The sequence below is a fragment of the Coprinopsis cinerea genome (assembly GCF_000182895.1).
Source record: "Coprinopsis cinerea okayama7#130 chromosome 10 map unlocalized cont3.10, whole genome shotgun sequence".
NCBI classification, from domain to species: domain Eukaryota; kingdom Fungi; phylum Basidiomycota; class Agaricomycetes; order Agaricales; family Psathyrellaceae; genus Coprinopsis; species Coprinopsis cinerea.
In genome coordinates, this window is record NW_003307535.1 from 1,944,193 (window position 1) to 1,957,815 (window position 13,623).

At 52.1% G+C, this 13,623-nt stretch overlaps 7 protein-coding genes across 7 annotated transcripts; 4 read left to right on the forward strand and 3 right to left on the reverse strand.

The window, feature by feature from the left end:
* Positions 1 to 67: 67 nt before the first annotated feature.
* CC1G_02213 (hypothetical protein) lies at positions 68 to 670 on the reverse strand (the record flags this gene model as incomplete). The annotated part of the gene is made up of 1 exon (XM_001834425.1): positions 68 to 670. One exon carries the CDS (start codon positions 668 to 670, stop codon positions 68 to 70), a length of 603 nt encoding a protein of 200 aa, XP_001834477.1.
* Positions 671 to 1,085: 415 nt separating this feature from the next.
* On the forward strand, positions 1,086 to 1,678 carry CC1G_15349 (hypothetical protein; the record flags this gene model as incomplete). Its single annotated transcript, XM_002910396.1, has 3 exons — positions 1,086 to 1,188; positions 1,298 to 1,445; positions 1,513 to 1,678. 3 exons carry the CDS (start codon positions 1,086 to 1,088, stop codon positions 1,676 to 1,678), a joined length of 417 nt encoding a protein of 138 aa, XP_002910442.1.
* Positions 1,679 to 2,926: 1,248 nt separating this feature from the next.
* On the forward strand, positions 2,927 to 4,762 carry CC1G_02215 (hypothetical protein; the record flags this gene model as incomplete). Its single annotated transcript, XM_001834427.2, has 6 exons — positions 2,927 to 2,970; positions 3,094 to 3,425; positions 3,478 to 3,651; positions 3,712 to 3,846; positions 3,904 to 3,989; positions 4,043 to 4,762. Exons 2-6 carry the CDS (start codon positions 3,233 to 3,235, stop codon positions 4,760 to 4,762), a joined length of 1,308 nt encoding a protein of 435 aa, XP_001834479.1. The 5' UTR covers positions 2,927 to 2,970; positions 3,094 to 3,232.
* A 541-nt stretch (positions 4,763 to 5,303) lies between these two features.
* Positions 5,304 to 7,709, forward strand: CC1G_02216 (other/FunK1 protein kinase; the record flags this gene model as incomplete). The annotated part of the gene is made up of 6 exons (XM_001834428.2): positions 5,304 to 5,864; positions 5,916 to 5,987; positions 6,047 to 6,130; positions 6,189 to 6,921; positions 6,979 to 7,160; positions 7,215 to 7,709. The coding sequence occupies 6 exons, from the start codon at positions 5,304 to 5,306 to the stop codon at positions 7,707 to 7,709; spliced, it is 2,127 nt and encodes a 708-aa protein (XP_001834480.2).
* Positions 7,710 to 8,278: 569 nt separating this feature from the next.
* On the reverse strand, positions 8,279 to 9,398 carry CC1G_15350 (metalloprotease; the record flags this gene model as incomplete). The annotated part of the gene is made up of 4 exons (XM_002910397.1): positions 8,279 to 8,433; positions 8,494 to 8,659; positions 8,717 to 8,858; positions 8,935 to 9,398. 4 exons carry the CDS (start codon positions 9,396 to 9,398, stop codon positions 8,279 to 8,281), a joined length of 927 nt encoding a protein of 308 aa, XP_002910443.1.
* A 636-nt stretch (positions 9,399 to 10,034) lies between these two features.
* Positions 10,035 to 11,087, reverse strand: CC1G_15351 (metalloprotease; the record flags this gene model as incomplete). Its single annotated transcript, XM_002910398.1, has 4 exons — positions 10,035 to 10,147; positions 10,207 to 10,372; positions 10,424 to 10,565; positions 10,621 to 11,087. 4 exons carry the CDS (start codon positions 11,085 to 11,087, stop codon positions 10,035 to 10,037), a joined length of 888 nt encoding a protein of 295 aa, XP_002910444.1.
* A 1,113-nt stretch (positions 11,088 to 12,200) lies between these two features.
* Positions 12,201 to 13,619, forward strand: CC1G_02218 (hypothetical protein; the record flags this gene model as incomplete). Its single annotated transcript, XM_001834430.1, has 1 exon — positions 12,201 to 13,619. One exon carries the CDS (start codon positions 12,201 to 12,203, stop codon positions 13,617 to 13,619), a length of 1,419 nt encoding a protein of 472 aa, XP_001834482.1.
* Positions 13,620 to 13,623: the final 4 nt, after the last annotated feature.

Below are 13,623 nucleotides of genomic sequence, written 5' to 3' on the forward strand. Positions count from 1 at the left end.
AAGGGATAATATCATAACCAATCAATCACTTTCCTGTTCTTTCTGATCGGAAAGATATGCTTTCTGTTTAAACAAACTTCTGCACGATTTGGTCCCATGTCAGGACTGGAACGGAGAATCCAGCGTCAGAAAGGGCAGCAAGCGATACCCCGACCCAGCGCTGACTGACGATCCACTCAGGCTCTGTAGGTCCGTGTACAGCTCGGCGTAAGGCGCCTCTCAGCGTCGCTTCCAGCCTTTCAATCGCATCCTGCCTTTGATCCTTCGAATCAAATGTAAACTTCTCCAGACGGATATCCATTCGGCAAGGGAGGTGGGGTGCCAAGTCGCCTTCCGTCTCTTTCAATTGCTTCTTTGACACATACTGAGGATCTTTGGGTTTGTCCATCTTGGCAGAGTCGACTTGGAATTTCTCGATCGAGTAGACGTAGAGAGGTTGTGCTGGAATATCCGGATTGGTCGAGCCGCGGGAGAGTGTGGTGGGAGATGCTTTAACGTAGAGCACGGTCAGGGTTGACTCGCGGCCCTTCCTAATTGCGAGAGCCCAGGTACCCCTCTCTGGAGTGTATTCAATGGTTTGGCCGTATCGTCGCGCGTAGTGGACGAGCTTCAGGGTGATGGTCAGGGGGTTCTGTTTGAAGAGCTGTTTTGCTTGAGCGAGGTGCGACATGTTGGCCAACTTAAAATGAGGGGAGAGGGGAAAAAAGAAACGAGTCGTACTGTACAGGAATCTTAGTACGCTTCCCATTTATACAGTTGAGGTGTGGCAGAAGTGTCTTGCGACGTATGTTGCCATTATCATTGTGTCGGTGGGAACACAGTGGCATGAGTTTGGACAATGGCCATACCATAGGCATTCCGCTATTGAATGTATAAAGCTAGCCCTTATCGTGTCCGAGCAGGCTTCAATGTGCAGGAAGGGGCAAGGTTGACATCACGTGATGCGTGGTCGTGGCCGCTTAAGACTTCTTAGTTAACTTAAGATCACCAGCGAGGTCTGACTGTCTGATGGTGCTCGATCGTTGACTCGACTCATCATAGACCGTATCTGTATCTAACTTATAGTTCTATAGGTAGGGCTCGGTATGAAGGAGAGCCTTCCTGCACTGACGCTCGGGAGGCAAAATGGAGCACAGGCTCTCAGCCTTGATTTCATAGCCATAAATCTGATCGTCTCTATGGCCTCTAGTATACTGACGAAGCTCTAGTCAATTGAATGTAAGAACTATGTGGTAGTGAACGATACCATTGCTCTGAAACTGATAAGTGGAGATACGATCACGGTGGACGCCGCCAGGGGGTGTACCGTTCAGAGGGTATTTAAGGGTGGCCATCTCCTTGACTTCCATCGTACCACTCGTTCTGTTGGTCGTGTTTGCGTTGGACCAGGTTAACGCACTCGCTGTTACGTTCCCTCCCAAACAGGTCAAGGTCAGGGAAGAGAAGTGAGTGGGCAGAATTACGCTACATGAGTAGAAGCTGGGAGCTAACGTGACTTATCTCTGTGCGCAGCATTGACTCGGCGCCGATTGCCGCTCGTGATCTTCCAGTTATTGAAGACCAAGCAGCCAAGCGAGGAGAGGTTGTCGAGGCCCGCGAGCCCATTTTTAACCTGGATGCCACTTTAATCAAAGGTGCCCATGGGCACTGGTCTCCTCGGATTGGGAATCGTAAATAGGAAGGAGTCAGACCATTGAATTTGTGGATTTTTGAAACATCCTTACAGTAGTTAACTCACGAGTAACACCTGAGCTTGAAGTTTTATGCCGAGCCAGTAGATTCTTTATTGAGTAAAGAACAGATTAGACATCCATGATTCAGATACCCCTTGATGTATGCTTGACAGAGAAGGTATTAACTGCGAAGGAGCGGTCACGCCCAGATCACATGCTCGACTGATTCTGAGTTAAAAGCTATAGTGCAGGGAATTCCCCCATATCTTCATTTTTTCCTTTTACCGCTATCCGAGTCCAACCCTGCTATGCTCTCTTCAGGACCAGGGCTCAGCTCTGGGCTAAGGACCCGTGACTATGGCGACATGATTATCGACTCTTCTTCGTGCGCATATATTCACTGGAAAGGTCTTGGAATAACTTTGGAGCTGGCAGAAATCTGGTCCAGAGTTGAATGACACTCGATTGGTGCACTCGAACCCCGCGTCAGGTCTCATTGGCAGGACGTTCGATGGGTACTCTTCACTGACGATCATCGAATTCGTGGCCCCCACCCCTGTTCTCCGAGATTGCCTTGGTCCTACTGTCGTCAGCCGAATTCTGCGCTGGTCACCAAGGTCCTCCTACGAATTACAATCATTCTGGTACCTGTCTCCACTCACCTACCCTCGATAATTGGCGAGGGGATTCCATACCTAGGTCCTCAAGGTCGCAATCGACCACGTGCACGAGATAGCCCTATGGTGCACGTAGGTCCGAGTCGGCGCGCATCCACGCGTCGAAATAACGCGGAGTCTCTGAACAAACGCAAACGACCTCTGGAGTCTGGGCGGGCACGAAACAATCCTGATCTCGCTCAGAATTCCTTTGGATCTGCTAATTTCTGCTTTGCTAATGGTTCAATGGGGAGCAGCTTCAAGATTCACCCTTGTTTTCTCTCTGGGGTCGAATCAACTGGACAAGTGATATCATTTCGACAAAGAAAAAGCCACTTCAGAAATCCAAGTTCTGACCAGGAGCAAGCCAGGAAACGATATTTCCGCGACGCGTCAAAACTATTGACACCCGACATCGCCGATGCCCGAGCCTGACCGCATCGGCTGCGCGACAAAGCGGCTGTGACACACGTGGAAAAGACTTGGCAGTGATGCACACGGCACGGCCCAGCTGTCTCCTCATCCTCCTCCGAGTCCAACGCCTTGAACTGTTTACACCGCTCGTCATCCTTTGGGGCGGCATATTCAACTTCCGTAAAGCAGTTGCACAGAACTCCATTGGCCTGACCCACAGATTTCACGTGTAAGCGTTTTCTTACCGGTTATTGCTACCTTATCGTGTTTCTAATACCACAATTTTAGACGCCGACCGTTTCTTGGGGTTTTCGAGCTACGTCGAGTAAACACCAAACCCGAACATTAAGGTCGTTTGTTTCCGCCCAGTCACCAGCTTTCTTCCTTCCAGTTCGCCAGCAACGAACGTAGCCCTCAACGGAACAGTAGACGTTCCTGACAGGACGTTGCAGCAACCCAGAAGCCACAGGCCTTGATAGGATATCGAAGATGGCATCGCCCGCAGTCTCCTCCACGCAAGCTGCCGTAGCCGCGGTCCAGCAATACCTCTCGCCTCTCCTCGAGCAGCTCTCGAAAGTCAGCGCCCTGTTCAACTTCAACCCCGCCATGGTCAAACTCTTGAAGGCGGTCGTCTTCGTGGTCTTCGTTCTCAACATTCGGTCATGGCCTTTGGTTTGGCACGGTGCGTCCCAATCTTTCCGATGACGCGTGCAGCGCTGACAGACTCAATGCAGTTCGCATCTGGCGCTGGGCAATCTTGAAACGTTTGGATTATCGTCTATTCCGCATACGCACTGCTCTGCACTCGAAGGAGAAGCGAGGGAGACTGGAGGACAAATGGGTGGAGAATTCGATTGCATTGGGAGCCCATCCCTTCAAGTATACGTCGTCGTATCACACCTATGCCAGTACGTGTTGCATCGACAACCCAATGGTTGCTTCTGACTGACCATCGCCCCGCTCGGCAGGCTTGGACGAAAGCGACTTCAACATGCATCTCAGCAACTCTAGCTACGCCAAAACGTTGGATTCTGCCCGATTTAAGCTGGCGGTAGAAATGTTCACTCCTTTCTTCCGAGGTGGAGGATGGATTCCGTTGGCCGGTGCGTTTGACTCCCCCTCCTCCGCTACTCGCCCCGCTAATCCACTTTCCATCACAGCTACGCAATATCATTTCATCTGTGAAATTCCCATCTTGGCGTCATACGAAGTTCGCACAAGTCTTGGTGCTTGGGATGGCAAATGGGTGAGTTGTATCCCCGTGCGGCTGAGATCGTGTTTTTAATGCCATCCAACCAGTTCTACCTCGTTTCGAAATTCGTCATGCCCGCCAACAAGTCGAAGAAGAAGCGAAAGTCGAGACCTGCCGCCGCAAACGGAAACGGAAACCCTGACTCCATGGCATCCCTTCGAACTCCCTCCTGCGAAGACGACGTCTCTTCTGGAACCTCTACCCCAGTTTCTGGATCCTCCGCCACTCCGAACCCCGTCGGCGCCAACGGCCTCGCTGCCCAGCTCTTGAAAGCCAAGGCCGAATCCGCAAACGGAAACGCAAACGGCACTGCGACGCCCTCATCCAAGCGACCCGAACACGACCACCTGGACATTGAAGAACCCGACGGCGCACAAGTTCACACAGTCGCCATCTCCCGATGCTGCTTCAAGGTTGGAAGGATCACCGTCCCCCCAGCATTGGTGTTCGCGTTGTGCGGTATGAGTTCGGAAGGCGCGGCTGCATCCTCCAGCTCGGTTGTCTCGGCGAAGAACTTCAAGCCTAGTCTGCCACCCCATTGGCCTGCGGTTCGGGCCACCTGCTCGCCCTTCAACGCGAGCGCAAAAGGCAAAGGAAGGGCCAAGGTTGGAGGATATGGAACGTTTGACCCTCGTGTGATCAGTCGATTCTTGAAGGGCGGTTGGAAGGAGGTTGAGGACCCCAAAGACAAGTGGTGGGAGCGGGCGTTTGATAGTGTCAGGGAGGAGAATGAGGCTCGTCTGAGGAAGCTGGAGGGTCGGGCGTGAGGGACGTCGATGTGCAACGGAACCAAGTCGGCCAGCGATGTTTAGTGGTGTGGTCGACGAGCGTCGTCGGTGATGCTCTTTTAATTTAAACGATAATCTTTGGACTTTAATTAGGTAGTTTACAGTATCGATATGGATCCGTTAATCTTTCGAGTCTACTGTCGATTCTAATCTGCGTTAAGAAGCGTCATCTCAGCTGGCACATCCGCAGTTTCGTTTCGTCGGGAAGGGTTTTTAAAAAGTAAACACACGGGGCATGCGAATACCGAAGTGAAAGCAGGTGTTCTTCAATAATCGTCATTTAGACGCTTGTTGGTTGACGGTCACTAGCCACTGCAACCACTACGCACCATGGAATCATGAGGCGTCCCTCATACACTTCACTCTGAGACACCGCGGCATCTCGCCCTCAAACACTCAACGACAACAACTCAGGAGCGACTGAAAAAAGGTAAATGGCTCCATCCTCGCTTTGAGCTCAAGCTGACAATCTGCGACAGGACCTCACCTCGGACGGCTCGCACTCACGGGGAAAAAGGAAATGGATGGCGAGTTTGTCGAGGTCACGTTCGAGGATTTCACCTCTACCTATCTTCCTTTCGAGCCTCAAGAGAATGAAGTAGAGGCGGCGGTCGACAGGCTGCTGCTTCCGGTGGAATCTCCCAGTTCCACTGCCACTGCCATTCCCACCACCGACAGCCACATCGACCAACCCCTTCGCCGTTCGGCGCGTCAAAATCCCAGGAAACAAACGGCTGAGCGCGAGGAACCGACCAGCATCTTGGAGCAGACTTTTGATGGCCTTCGCTTTGGTCATTATCGTCAAGCTCCCGGCGGTGCAGGTCTGACAGAGGAAAAATCGTTCTCCTCCATCGCAAAAATAGCGACCGCCGTTGCTGAGGGACCAGCGCCGGCCGGGCGAGAACGTAACTCTTTCGTCTATGTGGATTGCCCTCGAAGAAAGATCCGAGGGCGCAACCATGGGTCGAACAACCTTATCGATAGCGCGATGGCGTCAGGAGCTGCCACGTTGGGGGCTCTCGACACTTCGAAGATTGCTCTCGTGGGCGAATACAAGCTACACTGCGTCGATAAGATCAAGGTGAGTATAGAGATGTTTTTCGACGCACCAATCTCAAGCCATCTTTCACAGAACGCGAGGGAGGCGGTCTCCGCCAACGTTCAAATCATGAACGACGATGTACGACGCACTCATTGCTACGGGGTACGCGAGCTTCCTGATTATGACCAAATTCCACCACATTCATGCTGATCCTTTGGCAGATGACCATCGAAGACGACCAAGTCAGGCTGTGGTTCCATTGTCGATCCCATTCGGCTGTGTCCGAGCCGTTCAGTTTTGTCAAGGTACGTACTGGGACTTATACAACCTGCAAACGAACATAAGGCTGACGTTGAATTCCAGGAGCCTAAGAAATTCATCAAAGTCCTCCTATCATTTCTTTTTGCAACGGAGGAAGAACTGGGCTACAACCCAAAGGTCACTCGCGTCAACGACGGTTACATTTTCGAGCTGAACGGCACGGACAGTACTCGCTTCTTCCGCACACAAGGTGCTCCTCTCTCCGAGTACCGCTCCAGCAACATTACAGGTCGGATGACTCGTGTCTGGAAGGTGGTTGAGGTCATATCGAATTCCGAGAACGCTGCGAAGATCGGGGAGATGCCCTTCGTTCTAAAAGACGTATGGATCGAGGAGGGGGCATCGACGGAACGCGAAGTTCAGGAGCGCATGTTCAAGGACATCGAGGAGAAATGGAAAGACGTCAATGTGGACACTGACCCTCGTTTCCAAAAGGTGCAGGCTGAAGCGCGGAAGCTGAAGGCCGAAGTTCTCAACAAAGGCTACAAGAAATGGTTCCTTACCATTAGGGTGGATTGTGTTGGCGGAACGACCAGGCTCGCGCCGCGGAATGCTCCTCGCCGCAGGGGCCTGTTGCTCAAGGAGCAGGATGTTCCGCCACCTGGATCCCATTCTGGTACTACACACCCATTATCGCAGGCCCAGTCGCCCGATCTTCCCCGACAGTTCGCCGCAAAGAAGCAGTATCGCACCGTCGTCGAGGAGGTGTGCACTCCTGTCGGAGACCTCAAGCGATCAGACCAAGTCTTTCACGTTCTTTATGGAGCCATTCAAGGTTAGTGGGCTTGTTACCTTGCATCGAGAAGTTTCGCTAACCTTTTGATACCAATAGCGCTTCTATTGATGTTTGTCGGCCGCTGGGTTCATCGGGACATCAGTTCTGGCAATGTACTTGGCCTCCTTGAGGCTTCCGCCGACTCTGGGGAGCGGTACCAGGCCAAACTGGGTGATTTGGAGTATGCGAGGCGATACCCTCCTGCTGATGACTATGTTGCCGGAACTGACCCGAAGGTGGTGCGTTGGTTTTTCTCTTGCGGTAGACTATTCATGGCCTTTACCTGCTTTCAGGGAACGCCATTCTTCATGCCATGCGAAATTCTACTTGGCGCCCCTTTTCGGGATGAAGAGGACGGCGAGGCCGGCGAGGACGATGATTTATTTCAGGGCGTAAGCCAGAAAGTCGTAGCCCCCATAGTTCATCACTTCCTCCACGACTTGGAATCAGTCTGGTGGATCGCGGTATGGACGCTACTTACCCGCATCTCCCACGGCCCAGCCAAAGACTTAGCCGACCGCATTTTCCTCAACGACATCAGAGCATGTAAGGACTCGGCGAGGATCAAGTTTTTAAAGAAAATCAGCATCCGTCCCCATGTTCTGACCGGGCTCGAAACAGCTGCTGAGGTACTGGAGAACTCGGGAGGAAAGCTGCGCCACCGTCTCTACGAACATGGTAGAGCATTGGATTTGGGATCCGCGCTGGATTCCGACGCTGTGAATGCTATCCACAGCCGAGGCTTTGCAACCATGGTCTTCCAGGGTGGGCGCCTGTATTTGACCTGACCCTACGCCCAGCCAAAGCAGCAGACAACGTTCAGGCTCCCTCTGGAGATAGCGCTGAGCCGGCGCGCAGGAAGCGCGGACGCGACGATGCGGAGTTTCACACTTCCGCAGAGTCCAACTCATCTAATGCAGAAACGGAACCCAAGTCGTCGAAGTCGGACCAGCGATGTGGTGCTGTGGTCCATGGGAGCCGCCGGCGATGGCCTTTGGTAATTTAAACGCTAATCCTTAGACTTTTATTTAGCTAGTAGGTTACAGTATCGATATGGACCCGTTAATCTTCCGAGTCTAGTTTCGATTGTAATCTGCGTTATCATCCGCGGTTTCGTTGGGAAAAATTCTAATTAAGCAGGGCAGATGTTGTCGGATGCTTACATTGCACAGGGGACATGCGAGCAGAGAACTAGACATGAATCATCATTTCCTTCCCTTCCTTCCAAATCTGAACCAGTTCTTAAAGCCTCTAAAGTGGTTGGGATGTGTTCTCTTGAGGTGTCGAGAGACTCCGGGGCGCCTCGCAGGAGAATCTGAATCTGAGACTGCTCGTGCTGTCACAGCATTGGATAACATTAGGAACTCGAGGTGAGGAGAGGATGCAGGTCTAGGTGGTACTCACATAGCATATCCACTGTCCTGTAGGTGGCGATCTGGTCGAGGAGTCGATCAATTTGTCCTGGGGTGAAGGTTTCCATACAGCTATCGAACGAATAGTCCATGAAGTTCTCTGCGAAGAGCGTAAGAGTTGCCGTTCTTGCGGAAGAGAGTAGATCGAAATGGTACTTACGGACGGGATCTTTTCCTTCACCAGGGCAGGTATCCCGGTCAGCCGGACATCCGCTTGCAGGGGAGGCTTCGGCGGGAGTATCGTCGACTTCGTCTCCCAACCCCGAACATCCGCCTTGGAAGGTATGGTACAAACCAACCCAATGTCCTACTTCGTGAGTGAGCGTCTAAATATTTATAAGTGTCAGTAGGTATCCAATCATCTCTATAACTTGTCCATTCACCTGGCCAAGGTTGAAATCCGGTGTACTTCCTCCTGGAAGCGTAGAGAACAGAAGGACTACACCATCGTCCTCTGGTGCAAATTGAAAGGAGCTGGGAAAGGTGGCATATCCGAGGAGTCCAGCGCCAGGTCCTTCTTCGAAGCTGTGCACCGTGAACGGAATACCGCGCTCGTTAGCCGCCCGTGTGAGCTCGTTTCGAAGATTCGAATCCGACTTACCCGACGGTGTAAACATTGAGATCAGCTGCACCTCCCTGCCTCAACGCAGCCTTCATCTCATCCTGTTCCACAGTCTCCGGAGCAACACTCCCAAACCAAGTCGCATTCACGTTCCTCGTCACATCTTTTAACCTAAACTGTACACCGCTCGGTTTGAAAGCGGTGTTGAGCACGTCCATCTGCTGTGCGATCACATCGTCGCTGATATTTCCTCCCTCTGGTGTTTCATCTTTGGAGACGATGTGGAAGAAGACATTGATTGGGGGAGGAGGTGCAGCGCGGAATGAGGAGGATGCGGCGACTCGGTTGAGTCGGAAGTCTTCCTCCAAGGCTTCTTTGGTTGCTTCGTCGATCTCGTTACCGCAGCCCCGTCGAGGGGTTTGGCGCGGTGAGACGAGTGCGCTCACGGAGATGATGGATAAGGAAAGGGAGGATACGAGGAAAACGAATGATTTGAATAGCATTGCGAAGAATAGAAATGTTCGACCTAGCGAACAGAAATAAGGAAAGTGGAGCAAAGGAAAGGAAATAGGTCGATCTGGTGAGCTGAAGGTGGACACTGTCGCTGTGACATATTTACAGGGTCAAAGAGCAGTGCCCGCAGTGTCGAAGATGGTAGTTAAATCATCTTCTTCAGCCATCACTATCATCTATAGATCGTTGACAAGAATTTTCAAGCCCTGACCTGAAAGGGTGATCACCAGATGAAATACACGGGCCAGGAGCTGCAGTTGCGAGGTACCTTCCAACAGATTTTTGATGAGGTCTCCTCAGAATCTTCAAAATCAGGAGAGCCGTTCAACTATCATGATATATATGTTCTTCAGTCTGTGCACTTTCAGGTCCGCGAGCACGGTATTGACCGTTCCTCCGCTACAGCGGGAAGATAGCAACTGTCGTTCTGCACCCAGATAAACACAGGAATCCGAAGAAGAAACATTGTTAACGAAATACGACCGTCCTACGAATGATCGAGAAGTTGCTCAGAATCTATTTCTCAACTGAGCAGAATGAGTGAATGCTCGTCGAATTTCTTGCGTCCCTGTGAGGAAGGCAGGTTTAGCTTCTCGGTCTTTGCAGAGGTGGGAAGCAGAGGAAGATCATATACCGGGCTGTGAGGTCCTGAATGTTGCGATCTGGTCCAACAAACGTGCGATCTGTCCGGGGGTGAAGGTGTCCATGCAACTATCGAATGAATAGTCCATATAGTTCTCTGTACAGCTCTAAGTGTCAGCGAAGAGACTTCTCAGGGATACCGATTTGGATACTCACGGACGGGGTCAAGCCCTCCACCGGCGCAAGTGTCACGAGCAGTTGGGCACCCACTAGCAGGCGATGCCTCGGCGGGTGTATCAGCGACCTCGTCACCGACTCCCAAGCAGCCCCCTTGGAAGGTGTGGTAAAGTCCAACCCAATGGCCGACCTCGTGGGTAAGGGTCTGTTGGAGATGAATAACAGAACCTCCGAGTTGAAACACCGGGACACTGACCTGACCGAGATTGAAGTTTTCAGTGCTTCCGCCAGGTAGGGAGGAAAAGAGCACGACCACGCCGTCGTCCTCGGGTGCGTTTTGGAAGTCGCTAGGGAACGTTGCATAGCCCAGAAGTCCTGCCCCCGGGCCTTCTTCGAAGCTGTGGGGAGTGATCACTCGTTGACATAGGCCAACAAAAGCGATGGAGAACATACCCGACAGTGTACACATTGAGATCAGCTGCACCTCCCTCCCTCAACGCGACTTTCATCTCAGTTTGAAAGTTGGTCAGAGGTCCAACACTCGCAAACAAAGTTGCATTGACCGTTCGAGTGATCTTCTGCAAAGCGAACTGAACGCCGGTAGGCTCGAAAGCGGTGTTCAAGACACGCATCTGCTCTTCGATCGTCTCTTCGCTGACATTTCCGCCTTCTTCGGTTTCGTCTCTGGAGATGACATGGAAGAAGACATTGAAGGGCTCGGGGGGTGCCAGGGATGCACCAGAGGCAGCTACTCGGTTAGCCTGGAAGTTTTCCTCCAAACGGGCTTGAGTGGCTTCGTCGATCTCGTTTCCGCAGCCTCGTACACGAGGGACTGCCTGTCTCACGACGGCGGCGTTGGCAAACAGGTGACTAGAGGCGGCCAAAGCGACGGCGGCGCGGAGATATTCCTTGAAGAACATGATCTAAGGAAGTAGATTCGTACCAGCGAAAACAGCGAAGGTAATGAATGAAGAAAGCAGGTAGAAAGGGAATTGAGAAGGCAGTGACATTCGGTCTGACTGTGAGGAACTTATAGATGAACAGAGGAACCGGGGGGCCTGGTCACCAGAACGCTCGGTGAAGCTGGCTTCCGACGACCATCAGCAGTGTATCGAAGATGGAGCACTATTTTTCCGCACCCATGGCTGCGTGCGAAGCGTATCTCAGCGAGGGAGAAGCCTTCGCAGTTGCCTTGATGATATCCTTGAAATCAATGCAACGAAGATGGGTTTCAGCGGAGTTCTTCAACGAGGTAAAATTAAATGAATATGCTTTTCCTCTCGTTATTTTCTTCGCGCTCGAGATTGATAGCTTCTAAAGAAAGGCCGCGAATTGAAGTACTGCAGTCTGGCCGCGATAGTAGTCGCTCAATGCTCGCCCTTACCATCGTCTGTGCAATAAGAGGGTGCAGCCCGCAGTGCCGCAGTGCCGAAGGTTCAATCAATCCATCATGATTTGCCATCGTTTTCACGATGCCGGGAGATCCGAGAGGTTATGTACCGGAGGTAGGTATCCCTCCACGACTTGACAAGGCCAATGTGGGTATGACCAGCCTTCATAGAGACTGGGTGGGCGCGTTAATCTCCATAATCCTACTATGATTTCCGGCTTAAACCAAAGCGATTATAATCACAATTTTTGTACCGACCCTTAGTTATACACACCAACCGCCCACAAAGGCGACCTGCAAGGCATAAAAGCTAGCAACCGTCGCGGAGGGTCCCACTTGACAATAAGTCCTGTAAATTATAACACCCCTTTATATTCTTCATTTCATGCGCCTGTATCACAAAAGGGAACTCTTTGGCTTTATTCTTTCCAGCCCTTATATATAGCTGGCAGTGCGAAGGCTCGAGAACATCAAGAACGAGAAGGTCAGAGGTGCCACCCTACTTCCCAGTTAAGAGGAGCCAGAGAGGTCAGTTTACTAGGTTTCAAACTTGGGCGTCGTTTAACTTACGAGTTTTCCTACAGCTGAGCACCCGATCTATTTTGCCGGTGGTATAACGTGACCCCTCTCACATCCAGCACATATGCGCAAATTTCTAAGCTCTCTCAGCTTCAGGTCGAAGCCAGGGCGCTCGGAGGGACGTTCCTCGAGACACTCGGACGATGATTGGAAAAGGAGTCGAAGTGAGCGCGTCACTGTAGTTCTGAACACGCCAGACTCGGACTCGCCTCCCAAATACGAGTGGGACGTTTCCACTCGTGACAACAGCCCCTCCGATATGAACCCGCGAAAATGGGCAACGGAAGACGGAAGTGATGCGGTCCTGCCCCCAAGAATTCCCCGTGGCTATTTACCGTCGACACAGTTTGGGCCCGTACTTCCGTCGTCTCAGGAGCCATGTCAGACTGACGACCGGTATCCTAATATCTCACAACGAGGATCGCCTTTGGCTGGGACTTCCCAGAGTTCCCAGCCATCACAGATTTACCACAGAGCTGCCGCCTATGCTCAATTGACAGCCAACCAATCTGCTCCAACCTTTCCTGTTCCTTCTATTCCTATCATCATACCCACCATCAATGGCCCACAAGCTCGAAGCTGCTCCCGGGCTTCCAACGACCACAGAGTTCGAAGCGGATTTGGTCGCTCGAACACTCAAGATACCAATGGTTCTGAAGGCGAGGTCAGGGAAGTAACAGCCAAGCTTAAAGCCGTTCCAGCTTCCACTCTATCGATAGTATCATCATCGAGTAGAGGTGTGGGCAGATCAGGGTGGTCTTCGACAACAGAACAATCGAACAACATTCGGTCGCCCATATCAACGCCCCCCACAACTGTACCGACTATGGCGTCAACCGGGAGCCCCACTGACAACAAACGAATTCGAAGAGGTACAACACGGATCTCTAGAATGCCTTCACCTGCAACTATTCCTCCTTGGCCTGTAGCCACCGAGCCGGAAAAGATTCCTGCCAGCGTGCGTAGGGTGCGCGGTGCCGATGCAGCTCAACAACGGGCGAAAGTGCCCTCCGAGTCGGAGTGGCAGGGACTGAATCGCTATCCGCCGCAGGGCGGGCGAAATTCTCAGTCCATTCTTGGGTCTAAACAGATGGCCGATCCCCAGGAAGACTTGACGAAGGTGACCATCACAAGGCCAAGAGACTTCCAGTTAATGGCCCACAGCGCCCGAGTACACCCACATAGAACTACTGCGTTTGTGCCCTGCGACTCGAGGAGAAGGATGCAAGCGACGGCTGAAAGAGACGTAGCTGACCAGCTGATGAACGTAACTGTGACGATTGGAGGATGTATCACCCAGCTAGAAAACATCACCGACGCCGTCCAGATGCAACGAAAGCGATACGGGGGTAATGGGTGGGGCCGCCGGGATACCCTTAGCTCCCGAGATTCTTCAGTACCAAACATCTTTGTCGAAGCACCGACGCCGAAAACGCGTAGCTCCCTTGCAGGAAGCCTGACTAGATCAAGATACGATTATTGACGAC